We start from the raw sequence: 25,342 nt of genomic DNA on the forward strand, positions 1-25,342 counted from the left end.
AGGTACAGAAAAAATGTTCAAATGATATTTAAAATTTCTTCTGTTTCACTTAAAGGTAAGCACAGGCTTAAGTCAGTTACTCCACTGGTACAAAAGTATTTGTACCATTCAAAGTGCTTTTTTAAAAGCTGGAGTTTATCTTGCGTACACTTGACAGTGTGAGTACTAAGGTTCAGTCAATAAGAATGAAAATTTATCACCATGCAAGGATTTACAGGATCCTCTTCTTAATTTCTATTTTAAGAAAAATATTACAGGGAAGCAGCTTAATAATCCAGTTTAACAGTAGTTTTGCTTGCATTTGACAAAGGAATACAGTCTTGAGGTGATGGTAGGTCGTTTTAGGTCTCAGCTAGCATTTCTAGAAGTACCTTTGCAGGGAAGCAGTCCTAATATTTTCACCACTTTTACAGAGAAACACTATTAATTTCTGCTATTTTATTTAAGCTTTTAATCACTCTAGTGAGAAAAAGAAGCCCTGGGCCTTGCAGCATCATTCCCTGTTCTTGTATGCAATAGAGGGTAGTAAGTACATATCTATTAATGTTTATTTCAGGTATAGCAAATTTGATCATAGAGTTGTTGGTTACTATTTGTATTTTTGTCCTTTAATCAAAGGCTTCATCAGCAGGGTTGGGTAAATGGATGTTGTCTAGCTTTTAATTTCATTACACAAAGTAATGTGAAGGCATGCAATTAAGCAGAAGAAAACCTTTTACCGCTGACTTCTACATTGTTTGTTGGGGTGATGGGAAAACGTCAGCATTACAAGTGCAAGAAGTATGAAGGAGCCTGTATGCTCCTGCATCAAAAGAAACAGTTCCAGGATTTACTGTTGGAAAGGATATTTCATAAATATTCGTAACCTTTGACACAAAATATCACCTGCCTCAAAGTAGTAAAATGTTATCTTATGTCTTAGCATTCCAAAGTTAAAATTAGGTTATAATTTCCTGTTCCTGTACATATGATGCCTAAATGGCCACTTCTTTAAATGTGGTGCTTGTAAAAAGGAACAACACAGGGGAAATATTTTTGAGACTCGTAGGGATCCTAATGTTCTAAGGAGACTTCAGTATATGCAAAATGTGGCAAGCCTTCCCTTTGTACCAGGTAACAGAGCAACTAATAAAAAAAATAACAAGTAATACAACTTAAATTAACAGCATACAAGAGTATGATACAGACGTTTTGTGCAGTTTCACTATCACTCAGTTTGTAACTGATGTTGGAAAGTATTAGTTTGACCAGCTAGAACGATGCTGTCATTTTCCCAGCTTTTTCCTAGTTTGCTTTGGACAATGTTCTCTGAAAAGACATCCTGAATAGACAAAATGTCCAACAACTTCTCCTTTCTTCAAAAAGTGTTAAGAGTATAGAATATGTACCAAGGAAGTAGGCATACAATTGCCTGAATATTTTAATATTATGAAGTAAAAAGAATACAGGGTTTAAAAAAATGTATACTCAAAATTCCTTATCTTAAGCAACGCATTCAGTAAAATAAGTAAAATGGGCAAAGGTCAAGTACAAACCAAATACATCAGCCACAGCCTACACCTACCCTCTTTGCTTGTCTTTCTCTTATGTTTTTTCTCCTGTTAGGTGAAATAATGAAGTGAGAAAAGGAAGAAAACACAGAACTTGTGAGACTAGAGCCTCTAGAACATGCTAAAGCCAGTGTATCTTTTGAGTACTAAAGCTAAAGTGTATGCCAAAGCTGACCATGAAGTGTATAGTTCTGCTTTAAAAAAGTCTAGTGATGATTTCAAAATTGTACCATTTTTAAAGGAATTGTTTAAAATCATGTCTTAATGTTCTTTAGAAATTAGTTTATTTTTGTGGAGCTGCCTGAAAAGCTGATTTCTTAATCTAAACTGAAAACAGAGGTTAAGAATCTGCTATAAAGACAACTTTGTTGTCACAAAAATCTGTTTGAAATTATGGTACAGAAAAACTGAAAAATTATCTTTGGCATTTTGTTGGGAGAGAACATAGAAAAAAGTAAGAGCACTAGGCAGTTGTTTACAGAGAAGTTCCTGCTTTGGGAAACTGCGCCAAATTTAGATAACTTGAGTCATGAAAATAAATTCACTCTATGCAAAAAAGGAAACCTAAGATTTTGGAAAGGTGAAAATCTCCAATATCTGGCCGGGAATATTAAGTACGGGAAGCAGCATTAGTGTAGTCATCTTTGACATGAAGTGTTAGAATTTATGGCTGCATTACAAAGAATACATATGAATTCCACAGTATTTTACTCCAGAGTTAGTAAAGCAAGCAGAATGTTTAAGTAAGGATTATTTTTATAAATCAGATAATAGGATTAGCTATCTTTTGAATCAAAAGACCATCTTGCAAATTTCTGAGAATGATGATTTATTTAAAATTAGTATCAAAAGGAGGAGTGCTGCTCTGAACAGTTCCAGACAGGACATTCCAGAATCAAAGCAGGCATCAAGGGAGACTTTGAGGAATATCCTTGGTTATCACATGCAGGTATTAAGAAATCCCATGCTGCCCCAGGTGAGCTGAACAGTTATGTGACAGTCTTCATCCAGTGCATGTAACAAAGATCTTGTCTGCAGGTAGTCCTATGCACAAAAGTGCAGGAAAAAATACAGTAACAGAAGGGTGAGTTAAAACCCACTGGAGCCTGCTTTCTGCAAAGAATGCAAAGCTGTGCTTGCTTGGAAGCAGTGTTCTATTGAGGGAGTAACTTTGTTAGTGAGAAGTCCAGTTGTCTCTGACTCCCAAAGTAAAAGCTTCATCAAATGAAGGCACCTTTTTGGTATCCTAATGCAGCAGCTATCTGTAGCAGCGGTGACCAGTGAACCATTTAGCATTGTAACCACTGATACTGTGCAGAGAATGACACAACATGAGAAAAGAAGTCTGACTATGAGCTATTTGTTTCCAGCCTGGCAGTTTGTCATGCAAGAGCTAGGGAAATACTGCTTATTGGCCCAGAACACATAGAGACCAGGTGCAGCCTCTCTCTGCCCAGAGTGTTAAATGGGCCTTGTCAAGAGTATTTTGCTGGTCCAGGTGTTACAAATGGGCTTCCTTTGCAGGAGGGGAGAAGGCTCATGCCTCTCTCTGTGTGGCATTTCTGTGAGATTCTCTTGTTTTATGTGAGAGATGAGCTTGCCATTAGTCCAACTGATCATTCGCTAGCTAAAAGGGATTCCTGCCTGCTAAGAGACCGATCCACTCTTTATAAAAATGAGAAGCAGGCTTTTAGCTGTGCAGCTCCTTCTGAGGATATAAGGTGTTATCAGAAGGGAGCGCAGACTTGCTCTTTTCTGGAACACTGATTCACTGCTGTGATAATTGGTTGTATGAGGAGCTTTTTAGCCATGCAATCTGCCTTTCTGATGTACATGTCCTGACAAAAGGATGAAGTGTCAGAAGACAGACTAGTCAGAAAGAGCTACCTCCATTGCTAGAGGATGCTATTTTTGGGGACAAACCTTCCTTTGATCTGCCTCCTAATTAGAAAACTGCTACATAGATCTTAAGATACTGATCCTTAACACTGCCAGTCTAATTGTGAGCTAGTATCACATCTTCCCTTCAAAAAAATAAGTTAATAAATTTTGTCCTTTCATCCATGCCTCTATGGGTGTGAACTCCTTCTAACTGTAATTGCCAGCAAGAGGTATGGCATTGTCAGTTACAGTGCCTCTATAGCCGAGCATTAACCTTGCTATACTCTCTTGCCAGGAGCTTTTTAAAGCAACATGGCACAGTTTTATAGGCTCTAGAAAGTGGCACTGAGAAGCCTTGACCAGTTTTGTAGAAGTATGCCTGTTCTGGGAGTGTTCACACTCCCAGCAAGTTATTTTTTTGTTCCTGCAATAATTTCTCTGTATACAGCAGGATACTGCACAGTGTTTCAGATGATAGATAACCTTGGTTTGAAAGCGGCACCTGCCTACTTTTGCCACTCCAACTCTTGATGAGGCCAATCAAGAGGCACCAATTCAGCAGCAGGTTTTAGCGAACCTAGAGACAAAGCAATACATTGCAGAGAAGTGAGTGAAGTATGATGAGATCTAAATGTTCATGGCTTAACAATATGTGCCTGCTAGTATTGGTAGATGAGAAAATGAGACTGTTATCAACATTGTTAGCCTCCAGACTGGACCAGAACCTAAGTAGAGACGGACAAAGCTGCAAAAAGAAGGGGACTTCTTACTCATTATAGCTTTGGAAATGTCAGCCTGCAACAACTAATAAAAAAACAGTTAAATGAAGATACTTAACTGGAACCAAAAAGCAAATGTATCTTTTGGTTCTGCCAGCTAGTAAAACCAGAGTGATATTTATCCAAAATTTTGAATGAAACGTGGCATTTTGTTTTAGTCCCATGATGACTGTCAGACTGTAAAATTTCTGTAATAATATTAAATTTCTGCTGGAATATCTTTTCAAGATGGTGTTATAACTTTTCTTCCATCTTCTGTTTGATAATAGTGACCTCCTTGTAGAACTGATGATGCTTTAGTTCTGAGACACCTTGTTTACCAGAGATTTTGCTAAAAGTATCATAAGGAATGAAACCTAAAGTTATGGATTGTGCATATATCCACATGTGAGTCTTGATGTTTCTGTTTTGAGTTCTCATGTGAATAAAAATCCACTAAATCACCAGCTCTGTGCTCAGGGCTACTTTCTTGTTTTGTGTGTGTTTGGAAACGGCAAGTATTCCAGGTTTTGCCTTCTTGGAAAATGAGAGTGTTTTGGTGCAACATTATTGGTACAACATTCTTGCTTCTTCAGTCAACTTCTTTCTGAATTGTAGGGCGGGGGGGGAAAGACAGTAATGAAACTAGGAAAAAAATATTTTGGAGTAATTTTTTGTGAAAGTTTAGTGATAGCTTAATGTGTCTTGTGCTATCAGTGTCCATAACAGTTTTGTCATAGTTATCTCTGTAAAAAGCCTTCTGTGAAAATCGGAGTGTATTCCACCTAGAAACAGCCTATGCTAACGTACTTAGTGTCATTATATCTTTGAACCTGAAAATACCCAGGCCTTCAAGTAGGCAGTTCCTTCTCCTTGCACATCCATAGCCTGATAATGTTTTTGTTTCACGCTTTACATTTCCCCTGACTTTTATGAGTTTATTTCACAGCTCACTCTGTACAGCCACTGTGGCCTCTGTGGAGGAGTTCTACTTGTTACTGTATTTCTGGAAGGTGCTAAGCTTGGGAGGGGAAAAAAAATAGAAAAGAAAAAAATAGGGAGGAACTTTACATATTATGAAAATCAGGTCAGTAGTTCCTGAAGTTATAGAGGTAGTTTGGGGCTCTCTGAGAAAATCTTTTCTATCTACTCCCTAACAGGCTTATTTTGTCAGCATTGGGAAAAAACTGTTATCCCTGTGGGCCTAAGTAGTCACTGCAGAGACCACAGCCGGTGTTGGTGAAGGTCTGTCTGTGGCCAAAGAGTTTTGTTCACACCTTGTCACAGCAGGAAAAGGGAGAGACTAGGAAAAGGTCTGCCTAGAGCATCCTGAATGCTTTCATTTGGATGTTAGCTTGTCCCCAATGGTTACACTTCTTATATGGTGGTTTAATGGGTACTAATCACAGTAAAGTACTTTGCCCGAAAGGAAGCCGAGTTCCACACAATGACGCTATATGTTTTGAGGCAGAAATGCTTGCTTTGACGAGAGACATCTTTAGCCAGAGGCAATAGTTTCATTTATGGCAGTATAAGAGTTTTCTGGAAAAGGAGGCAAGAAAATGGCAAGTAGAGAATGGCAAAGATGTGAGAGGAAGTGTTGATGTTTTTGTGGCAGTGTTTTGGGGTTTTCTTTCCTTTTCAGAAGGGAGAAAAAAAACCCAAATTTTTTTTACCCGTTTTTCTTAAGTATGTGTGAAAATTGTAAGGTTACTACTGCCAGAGAATAATTCTGATTCATAAGGGCCTGGGTTTTTGCTTGCCTGTGTTTTTCGAGTAGCATTCTAAGCTTTTTAAAAGATAACAGCATAAAAACTTTTTCAGAAGAAAACATGACATGTGGAAGGTTACCAAAGACGAGAGAGCCGGCAATATGCCCTGTGGCCAAGAAGGCCAGTGGCATCCTGGGATGCATCAAGAAGAGTGTGGCCAGCACGTAAAGGGAGATTCTTCTCCTCCTCTACTCTGCCCTGGTAAGGCTTCATCTGGAGTCCTGTGTCCAGTTCTGGGCTTCTCAGTTCAAGAGGGGCACAGAACTTCTGGAGAGAGTGAAACACAGGGCCACCAAGATGATCAGGGGACTGAAACATCTGTCACATGAGGAAGGGCTGTGGAAACTGAGGCTGGTCAATCTATAAAAGAGGAGACTGAGGGGAGATTTATTAACATTTACAAATATCTAAATGCTGGATGTCAGGAGGATGGAACATCCCTTTTTCCGGTAGTAGCTAGCAACAGGACAAGGGATAATGGATGAAGCTGGAACACAAAAGGTTCCATTTAAATATAATAAAAAAGTATTTTACCGTGAGGGTGAGGGAGCCCTGACACAGGCTGCCTAGAGGGGTTGTGGAATCTCCTTCCTTGGAGGTTTTCAAGGCCCACCTGGACATGTTCCTATGTGACCTGATCTAGGTGAACCTGCTTCTGCAGGGGAGTTGGACTAGATGATCTCTCAAAGTCTCTCTCTAAAGGGAGAGAGACAATAGGTTCCTAGCATCAGTGAAGAGTAGTTTTTTAGTGATCAGTGCCCATCCATGACCTCAGTACGGAGCTTATTAAAGGAAACTCCTTAATAATATACAAGCGCCGTGGTGCTTTTTCTAAGCATCTATTTGCCTTATAATAGGGCACCAACAATGTTGCCAAATCAAGTAGTATTTCCTCAGGAAATATTTCAACAGCTAGAGTGCTTGGACTAGACTGATGATACCAGAATGTCAGATGCACTTTAGAATAAATTAGGGCATTTCTGACATGTTTCAGTGAAGAGAAACATCTGTCTGACAGTCTTCAGTATAGATAAAAATTACTCCAGAAAGCAAAGCCAAGAAAAAAAATGCTCCAAAAAATCATTTTTTTTTTTAAGCTTATAATAATTTTGGATGTGTTTATGGGGGTTTTTCAGTTCTTGGAATGAATAGCTCTTTGATATGAGAGGGGAGAAAATTATGTTTTCCGTAAACAGAGCAGGCGAAGCACTGATCCACTTTCTCAGCCGGCAATTCTTTGCTCTAATGTGTCCAAAATGCTGAAGACTTACATGAACAAGGGCAAATATTGTTTTCTTTTAAGCTGAGAAAGGTTCTAGCAAGGCTACTATCTTTGTCATGAGAATGCACAGAGAACCTGCCACAGGTTTGACAGCCCATAAGTTGCTGATGGTGTTACTAGGTCTAGACTGTGAAACTTCCCAGCCCAAAGCTACCACATTCCCTATTTCACAGAATGACAGAGTCGTAGGGGTTAGAATGGACCTCTAGAGGTCATCTAGTCCAACATCCCTGCTCAAGCAGATCCACCTAGATCAGGTCACACAGGAGTGTGTCCAGAATTGTTTTGAAAATCTCCAGAGGAGATTCCACAGCCTCCCTGAGCAGCCTGTGCCAGGGCTCATTCATTAAGATACAGTTCTGTTGAATGCAACTCGGTGTTTAAAAACCTTAGCAGAAGCACTATAGTTATCCTACAAAATCACAAGTCAGCAGAAATATCTGAAAGAAAATGCTTCTTAAATTGGACTGCTACAAAGTAAAACATAAAACTTGGCACCAAAGGCAGGTATGTCTGATAAAAGTACTGAGGAGAGACACCAATGTTGAAGAAATTGTAAAGTGAAATTTCATTAAAAATAATGCTTTGTGTATCCGTCATACTGTTGAGGAACAGGAGTAGAGCCTTTGGAGATGAAAGAAGACATATTTTAAGCATCTGGAATGCTGGGAAAAAAGCAGTCCAACATATTGCTTAGGTAGTCAGTAAAAGGATGCAGAGGTCAGAGACAGGCATTTGATTGCATGAGGAAAATGTCTGGTAAGAGATATTGGAGAGAACATATGGAGAAGGTGGCCCAAGCACGAGTGATGGAAAGGTTGCTGTAGGCTGTTAGCTGGTTAGGGATGCAGTGGATGGAGACTGAGACATAGCACCTTTGGCATCATTATGCAGCCAGGACCTTTCCCTGAGGAAGTTCAGCATATCGGAAGAAACATGTTGGTGATCCCATGTATGTCACTTTTCCCTTTAACACAGTGCTACATGCATCTTTTTCAGAGTAGAACAGAATAGTTTCAATTGGAAGAGAACTTTAAGATCAAGTCCAGCCTTTGTCCCAGCCCTATCAACCACTAAACCATTTCCCTAAGTGCAACATCCAACTGTCTTTTAAACTCTTCCAGGGACAATGACTCCCTGATCTCCCTGGGCAGCTTATTCCAATGCCTGACAACCCTTTCAGTGAAGAAATTTCTCCTCATATCCAGCCTGAACCTTCCTGATGCAATTTGAGGCTATTTCCTCCTGTTTTGTTGCTTGTTACTAGGGAGAACGGGCCAACCTTCTCTACAGCTTCCTTTCAGGTAGTTGGAGAGAGTGATAAGGTCTTGTTTTCTCCAGGCTAAACAGCCTCAGATCCCTCAGACATTCCTCATAAGAGACATGCTTCAAATCCTTTACTAGCTTGATAGCCCACCTGTGTATCCACTGCAACACCTCAATGTGCTTCTTGCAGAGAGGGGCCCAAAACTGGACACAGTATTCAAGGTGCAGCCTCACCAAAGCCAAGTACGGGGAAATGGTCACCTACCTCCTCCTGCTGACAACACTGTTCCTGATCCAGGCCAGGATGCCACTGGCCTTCTTGGCCACCTGGACACTCTATTGGCTCATGTTCAGCTTCTGCCAGGTCTCTCTCTGCCTGGCAGCTTTCCAACCACTTCTCTCCAAGCCTGTAGCGCTGCTGGGGGTTGTTGTGGCACAAGTGCAGGACCCAGCTCTTGGCCTTATTGAAACTCACAGCGTTGGCCTTGGCCCAGCCATCCAGCCTATCTGGATCTCTCTGTAAAGCTTCACAATGCTCAAGCAGATTGACACTTCTACCTAGCTTGGTGTCATCTGCAAACTTAATTAGTCTGCACTGTATCTCCTCCTTCAAATCATTAATAAAGATATTAAACAGGAGTGACCCTAGTACTGAACCCTGGGGGACACCACCCATGACTGGCCGCCAACTGGATTTAGCTCCACTGACCAAGACTCTTTGGACCTGACTGTGAAATCAGTTTTTCACCTGGGAAAGCGTATGCCCATCCAAGCGAAGACCAGCCACTGTCTTCACTGGAACACTGTGGGAAACAGAGTGATGAATGGGACGTTTTTCAAAGATGTCACTGTCTACAAAAGTTGTAAAATTATCAGTTTTACCAGTGAATTTCTTTATTATATTTTCAGTAGGGCAGAAGGATTGTCCTAGTGTCCTGATCAAACTTCAGGCTGTTTGAATGGCTTGAGAGAATGGTATTCAGCTTCATTGCCTTCTGTAATGACTTACTTTTGAACATTTACTGTGTTCTTCCTTTGTTTCTGCATAATTTTCTCATAAAAATTCCTCTCCTAAGGTCTGGAAAGAAATTAAATCTTCACGTTTATGCAGGAAGGTAAAGAAGACATTTAAAGGTAATCGAATCAAATTAAGACCACCATTCAGCTGCCTAGACAAGCTAGAAGGTGATTTTAACAGCGAAGAAATGGGAACAGAACAATTATTTAAATCTATTAATATTGTTAAAATGCTATCTAAAATGTAAGATCTGTTTTAAATGTGAGGCAGGAACAGTAGATTTATAATACCTTGGTGGTAGTTATGTCAGACTTTACATCAGCTTGGAGTATATCATTAAGATTATACTAAACTCTGAAAGTACCAAAATATTTAATATACCATCTGAAGTCACCATAAAATATAAATTTCAAATCCTAGGCGTGCTTAATTCCTATCACCTTTTAGGTGCATTAAGATGGAAATGTAGAAATGAATCTTAAAATGAAAAATTATAGTGCTGTTCACAGAGTCACACATCTTGATTCCAAGAATCTTAATTAAACAAGAATTTTGGGGAAATAAATGCATATTCACACTATTCTATTAGAATTATGTATTCTTCTGTGTATGAACTGCTGAAGTTAAAGTTAGTGCTTAAAATAGCATCCTGTGCCAGAACAAATTGTTTCAGTCAGCATATTTTTGTCATTCTCTGCTGTCTAGTGGGCCTTTCTTATGTGTCTTGCATTCAAAAGATGATTGCCTAAACTTTGCTCCTCAGTTTCATACATTGCTCACAGGTGTTTCAGAGCACTGCTTCACCACTACATGGCTTTTGATCTTTTGTTACACCTCAGTCCTTTTACTCACTAAATAGTTGGATGAGTACACTAATCATCTGTCCTGAAGTTTCCTTCCACATTCCTATTTGGTTTTTGTAGAAAGATTCATACTTGTGTTTATAATTTTTTATGTTAGAGTGGAGATCAATACCTCAATAACACTATGTTCGCTGCTGTGCAAACCATTCAATAAAACAATTATTCTACCTTAAATCTTGTCTAAATATAAGAGATGAAAGAGAAGCAAGCTAAGGGTAGCTATATGGTCAGCATAAGTTTAATGTTTTCCAGGTGAGTTTTCCTGAGTTTTGCTCCTCTATTTAGTAAGAAAGTTCCTTTTCTCTCTATGCATGAAGTGTGAGATACCAAATTCTTGTGTTATGTCAGTAATACCCACTGCCTGCAACACTGATGAGGAAGCTTCTTGAGGGGAAGTGAGTACTAATTTTCCTATGTATTTGCATAATATTTTCTTTCATGGTATTTGCTTGTGTTTGTAGCTTCCTTAAAAGTCAAATTTTGTTTCTATAGAGAGAGTTGAACTTTAGACCCTCTTTTAGTGTTAACACCCAAGCGTGTCTCTTGAGTTACCAGCTACACTTCCTTCAGTCCTCTCAGGGGTAAAGCCTCATGTTCAGTTCCTTGGGGACTTCATCTCACAGCCTCACGTTGTAGCTGTGCTGACCTGACAACCGTAGCGTTATTTGTCCTTTGGAGGAATTTAGAGGAGGAGAAAGCATTGACAGTGGAATTTTCTAGTATTCCTCCCAAAATATGACCTTGATTTTTTTTTTTTTTTTTTTTTTTTCATAATTTAGTTACAAACTTTTAACTGATATTTCACTGGAGCAGTATATGTAATTTTATATATAATATGTAATGTCATATATTTTCATTAAGGAAGTAACTGATGGGCTATAGCCTTGCCTTTTTGTGAGAAGTGATAATATTCAAGCTACAACTTGAAGTTTTATCTTTATTTGTTACCTGTTTAGTTTTATACATAAATACTTGCTGTCTGTGGAAGGCTGTATGGTTTTGGTTTAATTGTTGTAGGGAATGGAAGAACTAAGTCACCTGCCTATGAGCTCATGGACTTTCTGAGCTGCTTAAATTCAAATTCTAAATGAGTCTTCAACAAATGCCAGTGAAACTGAGAGCAGTTTTGAAGTGAAGGCTGTATCTCAAGATCATCATAAAATAAAAGCCTCTTACTGGTTATTTTTAGGACAATAGAACATTTGCCTGTACTCTGGGTCTCGAAAATGGACATGCAGCGTGTCTCAGAGAGTTTCTGTCCTCAAGGGTACCATCAGATAGGTGCCTAAAGCAGCCAAATGAAGGATCACAGATGTGGCATTTGCAATGTTCTCATTACAATGAGATGTGACTAACTCTAACCTGGAGCATAGCTAAACTTAAATGTGCTGCTTTTTCATTCACATTTTGGCCCAAGTGAAAAGCACATAGGACCTGGAGTGACAGACTTACATTTATTTGTTGTTGTCATTTCCGAAGTCAATTTGCACGTATGATAATTAAAATCAGAGAAACCAATCTTACACCTGAAACAGCCCTTTTTACTGATATTTCTTTGAATGTGTTGCTCAGACTTCTTTCAGGACAACTTTAATTTCCTTATACAGGGTTCTGTTATGCCAAAAGTGCATTATTGTCCATAGTCGTCTTCTCACAATTATAAGTCTTTATGGTGTACTTAGAGCATCCAGCACCTTAAAGAGGAGATGTATTTTAATGTTATGTTGTGACTGAAGTCTACTAGAGATTGATGACTTGAACACACACTCTGGTCAATTCAGGGGTATCGTAGGAAACTTTGTCCTGCAACTGTGCAAGTTGCTTCAGCCAAGTCATTATCTGTGCTGAAATGAAGTCTTTTCACAAACTGGAGACTCTGGAGTGTAATGCTCATATCAGCTGATAACCTGTGTCATAATGTCCAGGAAATCTAAGTGCAGGCCTATCACAGACACCTACTTTTTACCATTTAAGACTTCACCGCATCTACCATTTCTTCAAAATGTTTATATCTGTCCATCTGTGCTGCTGGCCTCATAAGCCAGAGTCTTTTGTGGTATTTCTTGAGCTGGAGAAAATTATGAATTTTCTGTGAACCCTTAAATCACATTTAAACTATTTTGCCTCATTTTGTAAAGAAAGTAGCTCATTCAGTCACCATTCTGTTATGCTCTCCCTGATAGTTTTTTTTTCCTTTTGGCTTAATTTCTCTGAGGAGAGAGTCTCATTGATAGTCTGGGCAATCATTTATGAGAATAAACCAATGTGCCCAGAGGAAAGCAAGCCAACTCAGGTACTTCTGTTGCATGAAAGCATAAGCTCAACATGTGCCCATTTTTCTAGGCCTGCAAACAGTAAATGCAAACCTGATGCAAGTCTTTCCCTGCTATCTTATAGTTAATGTATGAGAAGGAAGCTGAAAGTACTTTAATTGGTGTTTGTGAGAGTTTTGGAAGACAAAGCACGTATGAATCTAATTGGACGATCCTGGCTTATTGCTTGGAGGCTGTAGGCTTGAATTTATTGGAAGCCAGGTCTTGTTTGCAGAGCAATTTGCTGTTCCAAGGAGAGCTTCGTATGAGGTTCATTAATTGGAGTTAAGGATGAAGAGTATTGAAAGGAAAAAAAACAGCACTTTTTTTTTTCTCTCACTTTTTTACAAGCTTCTTGACCGTGTCAGCTTCTAAAATTGGGGTCCATTCAACAGGATAAGTGATCAGTGAAAAACTGTTGAACCATTTGCCCAATGTCTGTACCTCTGTGTTGACGTGGTGCTGTGTCACTAGCTATGCTTTCCATATTTGCCAGCATGGCTGATACTTTTTCGGGATTAGGTAATTTGTTTTTACTTCAGAGAAGGAAAAGGAAGACAGAACCTAGTCTATGTCTTTACGTAACTATACAGAATTCATCTCAATATCTTCTGCAGCAGCAAGTATCTTTGGGGAATTTTAATTTAACCCTTTTAAAAAAAAAATCTTTCTGTTCTTTGCCATGTTTAAATGTAACTAAAAGAACCCAAGAAACCTGGGTTGCTCAATAAGAAGCAAACAGCCCTTAAAAGGAAGGTCTTTAGGAGGAGTTAAATTTGAGTATTTTGTTTCAGCAGTGCTATATGTGTGTATAATGATGGCATTTTTGACTGCCTTGTTTTAGTTGAGTGAAGTTGTGACTCAAGTCCACAAACTTTTAACTGTGTTAACAAAGCTAACTGTTCAATCTGGACATAATATCCACAATTCACATACTAGAAAGGAATATGTAAAGACCTGTTCACTTGCAGAATTGAACCTGAATAGGATAGCAGATCATTTCATTCTAGCATAAAATGTATCATAATGGGCTTTAAAAGAGATTGAAAACCTGTGTATAGAACTGCAGCCAGTGGATAGTAAGAGTCCAGGCCAATACCGTGATGTGTTAGCAGGTCAGACAGTTCAGAGTCACTAAAATTCAAGCTCCAGCAAAAAGTAACAATGGCCAGTTCCAGTCCCACACAGTCAGTGATGAGATGAGGAACCTCTGCGAACACACTTTTTCTCAGTTCTGACAGGGCAGATTCCAGCTTCAGCCTTACTGCTGTCTGTCTGCAGGTGACCCCAAAAGTATGACTACACCTCTTGTAATTATACTTAAACTGTTTCAAAATCTAATAGTTTGGTAACAATAACACTGCTGGAGCAGCAGCACATAGCTCAGCATTTTCTAGTGGTTTTGAGCATTTAGTCAGATTTTAAGGTCAATATTTAAATCTCAATGAATATCTAGATGTACCACCTCTGCTTTCGGTATTTGAGGTGAGTAGTTCAGTTTAATTTTAAAGTTCTTTATCCTTTGTAGACAGGAAGGTCCTAACTTTTTTTTGAAGTCTGAAACTAAAGGTACGGAGAAAATGAACTTCAATGAAAATAAATTCACACACTGCAGTGCAGTACCACTCCTGGCATGAGAATTGTATAACATTATTTTGTCCTTTCTCCAAATTAGCTCTTCAGTGCTGGTGAAGAGCCAGTGTGGATTATTCATCCATCCATGCAGTCAATGTGTCTGTGTCCAGGCTAAGCTCCCTATCAATATGCCAATGGCAGCCTCCTGCAGTCTTAGGATCAATATTTGTCAAGTGAGTTCTGTGTGTCCTAGATGCCTCTGCTGTTGAGGACAGTAAAGATTCACACAGCTGCCCACCTAGAGAGGCAGATACCCCTAAAGGGGAAAGACTGTTCCACAGGAGGTTTTCCCACATTGAATTTCATTCAGTTCCTCTCATCTCCGTACTTCAGACTTTCCTGTGAATGGCATCACAATCTTACAATGTTTCAAGTGCTCTTCCTTACTTTGTATTGGCTGTGTGCTTACTGAGCGTGCACTCTCTTCGTTATCCACCTCCTTAGTGAAGGTCTGGGACAGTATTGGCTCAAGTACATACCCTGGATTACAACACTGTTAACTGGTCTCCAAGCGGGCCTTGTACTATTGATTACAGTCTTCTGGCCCTGCATTATTTTGCTGAGATACTGAATTCTGATTAAGGAATGATATCTTTGTCTTCCTCTGGTGCAGTCAGAATAGTTGTTTTGTGTAGTATTTTATGCAGAACCAACGTTTGGTGGTGACTTACTGAGGTCTCTCTTCTGTCTCTTCAGTTACAGCTTTCTTTTGCAATTAGTAATCAAAAGATACATTAGTAGGTTAGTATTTGATCTTACAGCATTAACCCTTGGTTGGAAACCACATTTTGAAGGGCTGCACTATCTCTGCAGCTTTAGTGTCTCCCTTCTTGGGAGTTGTGAGGTAATTCCGAAGGATAAGTTTAATTGAACACACATAATTAATGCAAATGTAAGCATGAACTACTAGTTTTGTCCAGCATTTCATGTGTACTCTGAAAGCAATTTTTTAAATAATGAAGTCATTTTACAGGTGTGCAGGCAATAATACTTAGTAGAATTTTTCTTTTCTTTCTAGACTGAAAGAAGATGTTGAACTGTTCCTGAATGAAGTTTCTTCCTTCTTATGCCGCATAAATTGTAGATGTAACTCTCTGTGTCCTGTTCTGATTAAACGGTGATTGGACTGGGGACATATTTGGAAGAGAAAGTACATGAAAAACTTATAATCACAGAATCTTAAGAGTTGGAAGGGACCTCAAAAGATCATCTAGTCCAACCTCGCTGTCAGAGCAGGACTGTGTTCAGACCACATAGGAACTCATCCAGGTGGGTTTTTAATGTCTCCAGAGAAGGAGACTCCACAACCCATCTGGACAGCCCATTCCAGTGCCCTGTCACCCTCACAGTGAAGAAATGCTGCAGGGAATGCACATTAATGCATTTAGATGTCACTAATAAAAGTAACAAGCCAAATTCAGCTTTTGCGTTATGATGATTCCACTTCAATAACTTGAAAGAGACAAAAGGAATTCTAGCACAATGCTTCATCATCCAGGCAGTGTAAATCTGCTATGGGGTTTAATGAAATTAGGTTTCTCTGCTGACAGTGTAGGTTGGAGATTGTGATAACTCAGGGAGCACAGGACACATGAACAGTATTCCTGTAGCTAGAATTCTATCAAGTCTCTGTGCATTTTAAAAAATACAGTAATATAATACAATCTCATATATATATATGAGATTATATAAAATATATATGGGATTATTTTTATTGCTAGGAATGAAAGAATTGAAGCCAATTACTATATTCACTGTTGTTCTTCAGAGATGCTGAACGTGATTCTCTTCTGTGCTTTGGTTGGTAGTGTGCCTTCATATTGTTTTAATATAAGCTTTTTGAAATTAAAACTGTTCAAAAAGACACTATCACTTTTTTTTTCTGCCATTAGAAACTGATTGCATAAATCTGTATGGAGAGGAATGTTAACTATTGTAATACAGGACTTTTGTCCATACTCTGTCCACATGCTGGCAGAAGCTACTCTTGTAAGCAAAATCATAATGGCATAAAATTGGAATGAAAAACTGTTCTCACTGAACCTTTCTTACCTAGTTATTTGCTTCTATTTGGAAACACCTCAAGACCAGCACAAAAGGATAAAGGCATTCAGCCAAACAAAAATACCAGGAGCTCTGTATGGCTAGGCAAAGGAGCAGAAGGAGAAAGAGTTCAGGGAAACTTGTGCAGTTATAGCAAACTCTGTAACAGGGAAACACAATTTAGAAAGACAAGATAAAAACAGACATATGATCTTCATTCTGAAATATTTTTAAAAATGTGTTGCTGACATTCTGCATGTGAACTGCATCTTCCTAATGTATCCTCTGTTTTTCTACTGATACTCATGTCTCTGTTTTGCAGGTATAGAATACAAAGTTTGCTACTTGGAAAACAAACAAAAAAAAAAGATGGCTTCCAACACAGCAAACCCTGCTAACCATTTGCCATACTTCTTCGGCAACATTACACGTGAAGAAGCCGAGGAGTATCTGATACAAGGAGGACTGAGTGATGGACTGTACTTGCTCCGCCAAAGCCGGAATTACCTGGGGGGCTTTGCCTTGTCCTTGGCCCATGGCAGGAAGGTCCATCATTATACAATTGAGAGGGAGCTCAGTGGCTCATATGCTATTGCAGGAGGCAAGTCGCACGCCAGTCCTGCTGAACTCATTAACTATCACTCAGAGGAAGCAGATGGCCTTATCAGTCTACTGAGAAAACCTTTCAACCGACCACCAGGTGTTGAACCCAAAATAGGACCATTCGAAGATTTAAAAGAGAATCTCATCAGAGAGTATGTCAAACAAACTTGGAACTTGCAGGTAGATTCACACAGATTTTGCCAGAAAGTGGTCTTTGTGTAATGAGAAAAAGAGATTGCAGCATTTGTTTCCAGCTGTTGCTGCTGCTATGTAATATATTTTCATAGTGGAATCATAGTTGTTTTGAGTTTTGGACAGTGGGGAGGTTTTTCGCCACCCAAGACACCCACTAACTTGGCCATAAATGTAGTTTTCCTGAAATTTTATAAAACTTAGGATTTTTGTGATGTCATAGGATAGCATAGCCTTACTGACCATGGCACAAACCTGTGTCATCAGATTTCCCTAACACCAAAAATTAATAGATGTCATGAACAAGATACAGAAATGATTTGTTTGCTTGATTTTGATTCTGAATTGTTATGAACTGATGTGCAGGCAGGCATGGTGATGTGGTGACTTGTTTCATCCTCCTCTCTTAGCTAGCCTTGTTTCTGTAACGCTTATATAAATTATGTCCAGAATTTGGTTTCCTAACTGCAGAGCATTGTCTATATGGCTTTGGTGCTGCATGTATCAAGGAGGAATGTTCCACACTGAGGAAGACAGACTGTATTTTTTCCTCAGAATGACTCTGAAGAAGCCAGTCTTAACATGGAAAAACAAGTATAGAAGGCAGCAGCAGAAATGTAATTTCAGCTTGGGATGCTGTGAGTTACCATTATGAACTCATGGAGTGACACTGGTAGTTTTTTTCTCTTTTGGTACTAGCAAGTAGCCCTATGTGTTCTACTCTGTAAAATATGTGTAGCAATACCAAAACTGTAAAAAAATGAAGCTTTTACTACATTTACAAGTGCTGAGGCTTCCAGGTTTTTTTCTGATCAGTCTGAGCCCAATCTAGTAGGAAACTGATGAACTCAAGTTGAAAACTGATGAAAATAGGGGATTTTGCCCTCAGACTCTGGGCCAAATTTAGAAGTAGTAGGTTGTTAATGGGTTTACAGGTGTCTGCTTTATACCTAAAATATTGACATAGTTCACTCTAAAATTGTGACTGTCCTGCCTGCTTTTGGGAAATCTGCATTTATGTCTTCTACACAGAAATACTGCAAGAACACAAAGCTTGTTCAGTTTATTTCAAAAAACTGCAATGAGATAATGTAATATAGAGAGAGGGTATGAAATCTCAGAGTGACACAAAGTATATTTAGCTATGTCCTATTAGTACAAAATATGACATAGCTTTCAGTTGAAATACTGATATATCACAGGCTTCATTTACTGGTTATTTTTCCTTCTGTTTTCCAGAGGTAAAGGAAGAGTTTCAGCTTTGTGATGTTTACATCACCATATGTTAGTTTCTGTTTTAGTATCTTTATAGCAACCAGATCTTTTCTTTACATAGGGTAAATACTGCAGATTCTGGATGTCCCAAAGGCAATCTAATACTGAGAGTCTACCTGTCCTGTTTTGGTTGCAGAAGGCTATTTGACTGGCCTGTTGTGTTTTTACCACTCTCTAGGGGCATGCTCTGGAACAAGCTATCATTAGTCAAAAACCTCAGCTGGAGAAGTTGATTGCTACTACAGCCCATGAGAAGATGCCGTGGTTCCATGGGAGGATCTCTCGGGAAGAGTCAGAACACCGTATCCTTCTTGGATCAAGAAGCAATGGAAAATTTCTGTGAGTGCTTTTTCCAGAGCTATTGTTGTTTGCCACAAGTGTTAGTACATAGCTCTCTTGAATGAATCTCAAATGAGAGTATGCCCTAAAATGTGGCTCATTCACAGTGAGAGAGCCCAGTCCAGCGTGACATACATGACATAATTATTCCTGCACGATGCAAGTGTCTGCAAGATTAGATTTGCACTTAAGTAAAGTTGAGAAACTATAGCAAAAGCATAGGTCATTGGTTTTTGAATCAAATACTAGATTTTACTGTAAGAGGAGCATCAGAGAAACTCAGTACCAAGAAAAATTAATTTAACTTTGTTTTATAACTGATAAGCAGTACTAAGTGACGGTGGTAGGTTAGCCTTGGCTCACCAAAGCACTCTCATACTGCCCCTCCTCAACAGAATGAGGGAGCAAACAGGATGGAAATGCTGGTGGGTTGAGATGAAGGTAGGACATTATGTATCACTAACTCTCACAGGCAAAACAAGATTCCACTTGGAGAAACATAATTTAACTTTTTGTCCATTAAAATTGAATTGGACAGGAAGAAATGAAGAGTAAAAAATAAAAACCTGCCTTCCTCTCACACACCCACACCCCTGGTTTTTACACACTGGACTTCACTCCTTCACACCTAACTCCTCTCCCCACCACACAGCGTAGCATAGGATAGGTGAGGATGAGGGCTGCAGTAAGTCCATAACAGCTTCTCTGTGTCACTTCTTTCCCCTCACACCATTCCCTGCTGTGATGTAGCCTCCCCACGGAAATATCCTTCAGGAAATACCCACCTGCCTGGATGGCTGTGATGTAGGCACTTCCTGCACCATGGCATCTCCCACGGGCTGCAGGGGATATGTCCCCAGTGACTTAGGCACCTCCTCCTCCACAACTCATCCTCTGCCCTTGGTCTTTGCACACCTGCCTTTAGTTTTTCTCATCTGCCAAGCACTTTTCTACCCTTTCATAACAATGTTTGTGTGGAGGCAGAGGGACCACAACTGTGAGTGAGGTGCAGGAGTGTCCATTGGGGCCAGCTGGATCAGTCATGACTGGCCGAAGGCAGGCTATGACCTCCACAGAGTCCCCACAGTCCTACCATCAGAGCTTGGCCACCTGCACCCATACACTGACTTGCCAAAGCAGTAAAAATTCAAAGAAACTGCCTGTGGTAACAAATGCTGTGATCCACCATTAACAGTTTTCCCCAGGGCAATGGTGGTACTGTGTTTTGCAGTTAAGCAGCAGAAGGAATTGCCTGGTACCTTGGTAGCACCATTTCCTGCATTTACTCAACCTCGTTTTGTTTGCTGAGTGCATATGTGGCATGTAGGATACTGACTAACAGCCATCATCTCATGTGGATTAGAGCCAGTAAAAATTATCTAACAAAAAAAGATTTTCTTTTGGAAAATCCTAATTTGAGTAAAAAACACCAATATTTTCACTGAGCCAGTTTTCATCTGCCCAAATGGATTTATATAATGATAGAAAATGAAGCTTAAGGATCATGGTCAAGAAAGGATTACTTAGAGCTATGTAATGCCTGAGAGAAATGTCATTGCCTACCTACGTAGTCTCCTTCAGCATTCAAATGTCTTTTTTTAAAGACAGTTTAAAAATAAAACCTTAGGAATGAATGCAGGATGGATATGCTGCTTCAGTACCAGCTCTTAATAATTTGCAGTAATTGTGCAACACTAGTTGCTTATGTGGATGCAGCCTTTATATATTTACCTGTTTTGGTCTTCATTGTCAAGAATTGTCAGTTCCTCTGAACATTTATTTCCACCAGAGTTAATTCCTATCAAGTTGTACCTACAAACACTTTGAATATACTGACATCTCATTTCTTGAAATCTCTTTCATTGCCTCAGTCCTTGACTTTTTTTCTGTTTCACGGTCAGTTTCATCCAAGTTGCTATGTGTCTTCACATTTTAAGCCTCTTGACTTGCGATCACATCTAGAGGCTCATTTATTTTGTAACAAAAAAAAACCTGTTATACGTTTATTACAAATTTTATTACATTTGTAAAAAAAAAAAATTACAGAAGTTTGTGGTGCCAAAGATTCTCCTTATCACAGATCTGTCTTTTCTCTATGTTCTTCCTATAGGACAAGAGAAGTTTTCTGATTAAGATAGTCATTGTTTACCATACCACCATTACCATACCACCTCTCCCTGTGACATTCCTTGTTTATTTTCCTACTTTTTAGACGTAGGAACAGATGGCTGTGCAATTTGAAACAAAGCAGCAACCCTGCTGCTGACGTAGTTTTTCTTTAAAAAATTATCACTTTTTCTACTAAAATCTTACAAAATCAGTGTTACATCAACTGAGATGTGATGTTGGTTATGTGTTAAAGCGTGGTACTTTCTTGGTTTACCTCTTACACACATTGGTTTCTGTGTGGTAAAATTCTTCTCTTTGAGGAAAAAAAGGAAGCTAGTTTTTCTTCAAAGAAACTGATTCCTTAGCTAACATTTCTTAACAACAGTGAGGGAGTGTAATTTGTAGCAGACCTGACATTTTCAGCCTCTGTTATAGACTTGTTCTCTTTTTAATCTTCTATAAGCATTCCTGCAGGTTTAAATAGGAATACTTACCCAGCATTTTCCTGGTTCCCCTAGAGATGGCCTAGGAGGCATTTCTAGTGCTGTGTGCAGTGACATGCTTGATGAGCTGTGGAGAGAGCATCAGACCTCTTGTGGGACTGGTTATGTCAGAGGGTGTGTATCTTACCTAGTTTTGCAGAAACTTGGCCAGCTGCTTTCATGTCAGGTAGATAAACTCATTGAGACGAAAATACTAACTTTAATGGCTCTGTTTAAACCATAAGAAGTGCCACTGGAGGTTAAATAGTACGAACAATTGTTAATTTGTATCAGAAATAGATTTTTCTTTTCCTTGCAGAGCTTTTTTAGCTTTCAGACTTAGAGGGTCATAGCAAATAACAATAGAGCTCTCTAATTCAGAGAGATTTTCTGTTTTGTGTAGTGCTTTGCCTAACATGGGCTTGCTCAGTAGGTGTTGAGAAATAAACAACTCATTAGCTAACCGAAACAGTAGCAGCAAAACTGCTGAGTGCTGGAGAGGTGCATCGTTTTACATTTCAGGTATGGACATCACATTCCTTTTCCTTACCCAACGGCAGCACATGTCAGAATCTTCCATACATCTATGGACTGAAAACTGTGAATTTTTGCTCGTGAATGCAGCTGCTTAGGGACTGTTTTTCTCACATTTGTCAAGACACTCAAGCCTGGTAGCTGACGAAAGGTAAAACTTAGAACATTCAGTGTCAAAGAAAAGTTTGGGTGTTGAGGTAGGAAGCAGAATCTGAGAACACAGAAGCTAGTTTTTCATTGAGATGAGGTATTCTGAGGATATTCAGCAAGTCGACAAGCAGGTGCTGGTCATCTTGCTTCTTATGGGGAAAAAAGAGTAAATTTTGAGAGGCTAGAATATTTCTGTGTGTTCTTTTACAAGGATATCTAAAAGGTCATTACACCAGGAATCTGCTGCTGGACTTGCCTACCTTGAAACAAAATCCAGTACAGCCGTCTCTGAGAGAACACATCTAACACCTGGATTTCTTTAGCTCTTCTTTGCAGCAGTGCAAAATTATCCAATCTAGAATTTTGCATACATAGTAAATAGGTAAATTGTTGAAAAGCTTCCTGGTTGAAGTTCAGAATATCACAAAGAGCATCATAAATCTAACATTGCAACTCACTCAAGCTGGTGGAAAAGTTCTGAGCTAGCTGTGGGCATTTACTAGGGAATTTTTTAAGGTCTTTTTAAAGTTTTTATTATGACTGAGAAGCCACTGAAATATACATGTGGATGCTATATAGTTTGTTTTCAAAGACAAATGCAGAAACAATGTCATGAAATGATGTAAAATAGGAAGCAGTGCCATCTCTTCTGGTAAGGACACTCCTGAAAAATTGCACAAAATTTGGAAAAAATACTATAGCAGTGGAATAGAACAAAAATGGGTATCTGCAAAATTACCTGAAAAGCAACTGAAGATAGAGAACTTCATTAAAGCCTTAAACCTTTGTAATCTTCATTTACGTTACTTCACATTCAGTTTAGGACGCTAGTTCTCACTAGACTTCTGGTTTTCTTTGGACTTTGCCTAATAGGGGACATAACTGTAGAATACAATGATCAATATTTTATAGATGATCATAGATAATACTATCAATATCGTCAATACTGATATTAATATTTCAGTGATTACTGTATTAATAATACATAATTACATTGTTGATAATGTTGTTAAATGTGAGCACATGCACGTGTAGATCAGCTTAAGAATAAATTAAAGATTTACTAACAGTGACAGAGCAGCAGTGTAAGCCATGATAGTTTTCTGTGCAGTTTCACATAGGAAACAAGTCTGCTAAGTGTGTGGTAACTCTTGGTACATCTTGGTTTGTTATCAGTAGTCAACACTTCAGTTACATGAACATGTGATCTTGTGTATGTGTTAAGAACAAGAATGTCTGAAGCAGAAGGGAGATAAACACTGTTCAGAAATACTGTTAAATGTAAAAAATTGACCTTAAGGAAGTTGTGAATTGCATAAATAGCAGGTTAGTCTTTAGAAACCTTTTATATGGGTTCATAGCCATATATAGTTCACATAATGTGTGAACAACTGTGTAAAAGGAAAGTAAAAATCATGTTAGTATCATAAGAATATCTTCAGTATTCAATAAAATATACTACAGGGGACAAAACTAGTTTAGACTATGAGAATGACTAGTAGCACTGCTCATCATGGCATCTCATGACATCTAGAGACTGAGCTCTCTCTTCTATGTCACAATAGTTAACACTAGGAAGACTGTTTCAGAACAAATTTTGGAGGGCTGTTGTTTATAACGGTTTTCATGTCTTTTTTGTTTGACCAAAAATTTGTGTTTTCATATAGCAACTTATATTTACAGTAATCTTACTGTCTTCCTGTAGGTACACACTGAACTAAGCTGTTTATCTGACCTTGGAGTGTATTCTTTAAGTAAATCTATCTGTATTATGTTTGTAATCATAAATAGAACTGGACATTGTTCACCTCAGAGATGATGAGAAAGATGATGACCTTAATGCAGGCATATTAATTAATGATGCAGTTCCTCCTCAAAGTGCCAAGCAGTTGCTAGGCATAGATGACCATAAACATTGTCCAAGATGAATGATAAAATGTAGACAGTGAACCATGTTTCTAGGGGTGCTGGATTCCCCTCCACAGCAGCCTGGATGATGCCCACAGCAATTTGGGAAAGACGTTTACTGAGCTTCAATTAGGTACATAGTTAGAAGCCACTTAGAGATCACTGCAGCAGGCTACTCAAGGCGAGTTCTATATTGTGTGTTTCAGCAGCAGAGTGGATCAGAGGTGTGAAGAAAAGATGCGATCCCTGACTGAGATAGCTATAACTAAGAATAAACCCTGTTGCAGATGCAGTTATACAGCATATCTATTTGTCAGGGTTTTGGTGGAGCATAATGTATTTTGCTTGCAGAGAAATACCAGTAAAATAGACTACAGTTAGGCAGTCAGTCTCCCAAAGGTGTGTGGTCAATATGCAAAATACCACAACAGCCTTATCAGGAGATTATATATTGGGTCCCATTGTAGTTCTTTCCTTGACAAAATCCTTCTTAAAAACAACAAAAAAGAGGCTTTTTAAAATGAAGGGGTTTTTTATTATTATTATCCATTTGTATTGAAAAACAGTAAATACTGTGTGTAATTTAAAAAAGTTCCATATATGAAGAAAGACTCCCAAGTCTGCTGCGATAACCGTGAGTCGTATCTGTGCTGGAATTGACTGGCTACAGTTTAGAAAAACACCTGAACCATAACGCCAAGAGAATGAGGTTCCCTCTGGACACAGGTTTTTTTCATGTGCAATAGCAGAGCTGCCTGACAGATCTTGCCGTGACTCGGAACCACAGATGTCTTTACAGTTCCATAGCTGTTGGGTTAAGGGGAGGAAGAGCCCAGAAGTACAACCACAACCTAACAAAACTGAACTCTGCATAAAGCCTTGGTTTAGCCCTGGCTGGGTGCCCGATGGCCCACCAAGTCATTCTATTACTCCCCCCTTCTAAACTGGACAGGGGAGAGAGAAATGTAATGAGAGGTTGGCGGGTCAAGATAAGGACAGAGAGATCACTCAGCAGTTACTGTCACAGACAAAATAGACTCAACTTGGGGAGAAAGGATTTGATTTATGAATGAACAACTAAAACAAAACAGAGAATGAGAAATAAAATCAAATCTTAAAACACCTCCACCCACCCCTCCTTCTTCCCAGGACTCTCCTTCCTTCCTCTCCAGTGGTGCAGGGGATGGGTGTTACAGTCAGTTCATTACAGATGGACTGCTGCTGCTTCTCAGGGGAAGGCCTCCTCACACTTCCCACTGCTACACTGTGGGGTCCCTCCCATGGGAGACAGTCTCTCACGAACTCTTCCAGCATGAGTCCTTCCCATGAGGGCAACTCCTCACACCCTGCCGCAGTGTGGGTCATCCAAT

The 25,342-nt window shown here is 39.1% G+C and overlaps 1 protein-coding gene across 5 annotated transcripts in view; it reads left to right on the plus strand.

Moving 5' to 3' along the window:
• The window catches only part of SYK (spleen associated tyrosine kinase), a 50,658-nt gene that overhangs the window by 2,293 nt on the left and 23,023 nt on the right, over nt 1–25,342 (plus strand). For 3 of the 5 annotated variants that reach the window (XM_062017729.1, XM_062017733.1, XM_062017731.1), the window contains exons 2-4: nt 15,356–15,606; nt 16,703–17,163; nt 18,629–18,789. In XM_062017729.1, coding sequence (XP_061873713.1) covers nt 16,750–17,163; nt 18,629–18,789 — 575 coding nt within the window. In that variant the 5' untranslated portion in view covers nt 15,356–15,606; nt 16,703–16,749. The remainder of the gene's footprint in view (nt 1–15,355; nt 15,607–16,702; nt 17,164–18,628; nt 18,790–25,342) is intronic. The other 2 variants (XM_062017734.1, XM_062017732.1) reach the window with 2 other exon arrangements.

This window comes from Colius striatus, chromosome Z, assembly GCF_028858725.1.
Source record: "Colius striatus isolate bColStr4 chromosome Z, bColStr4.1.hap1, whole genome shotgun sequence".
Taxonomy (NCBI): Eukaryota; Metazoa; Chordata; class Aves; order Coliiformes; family Coliidae; genus Colius; species Colius striatus.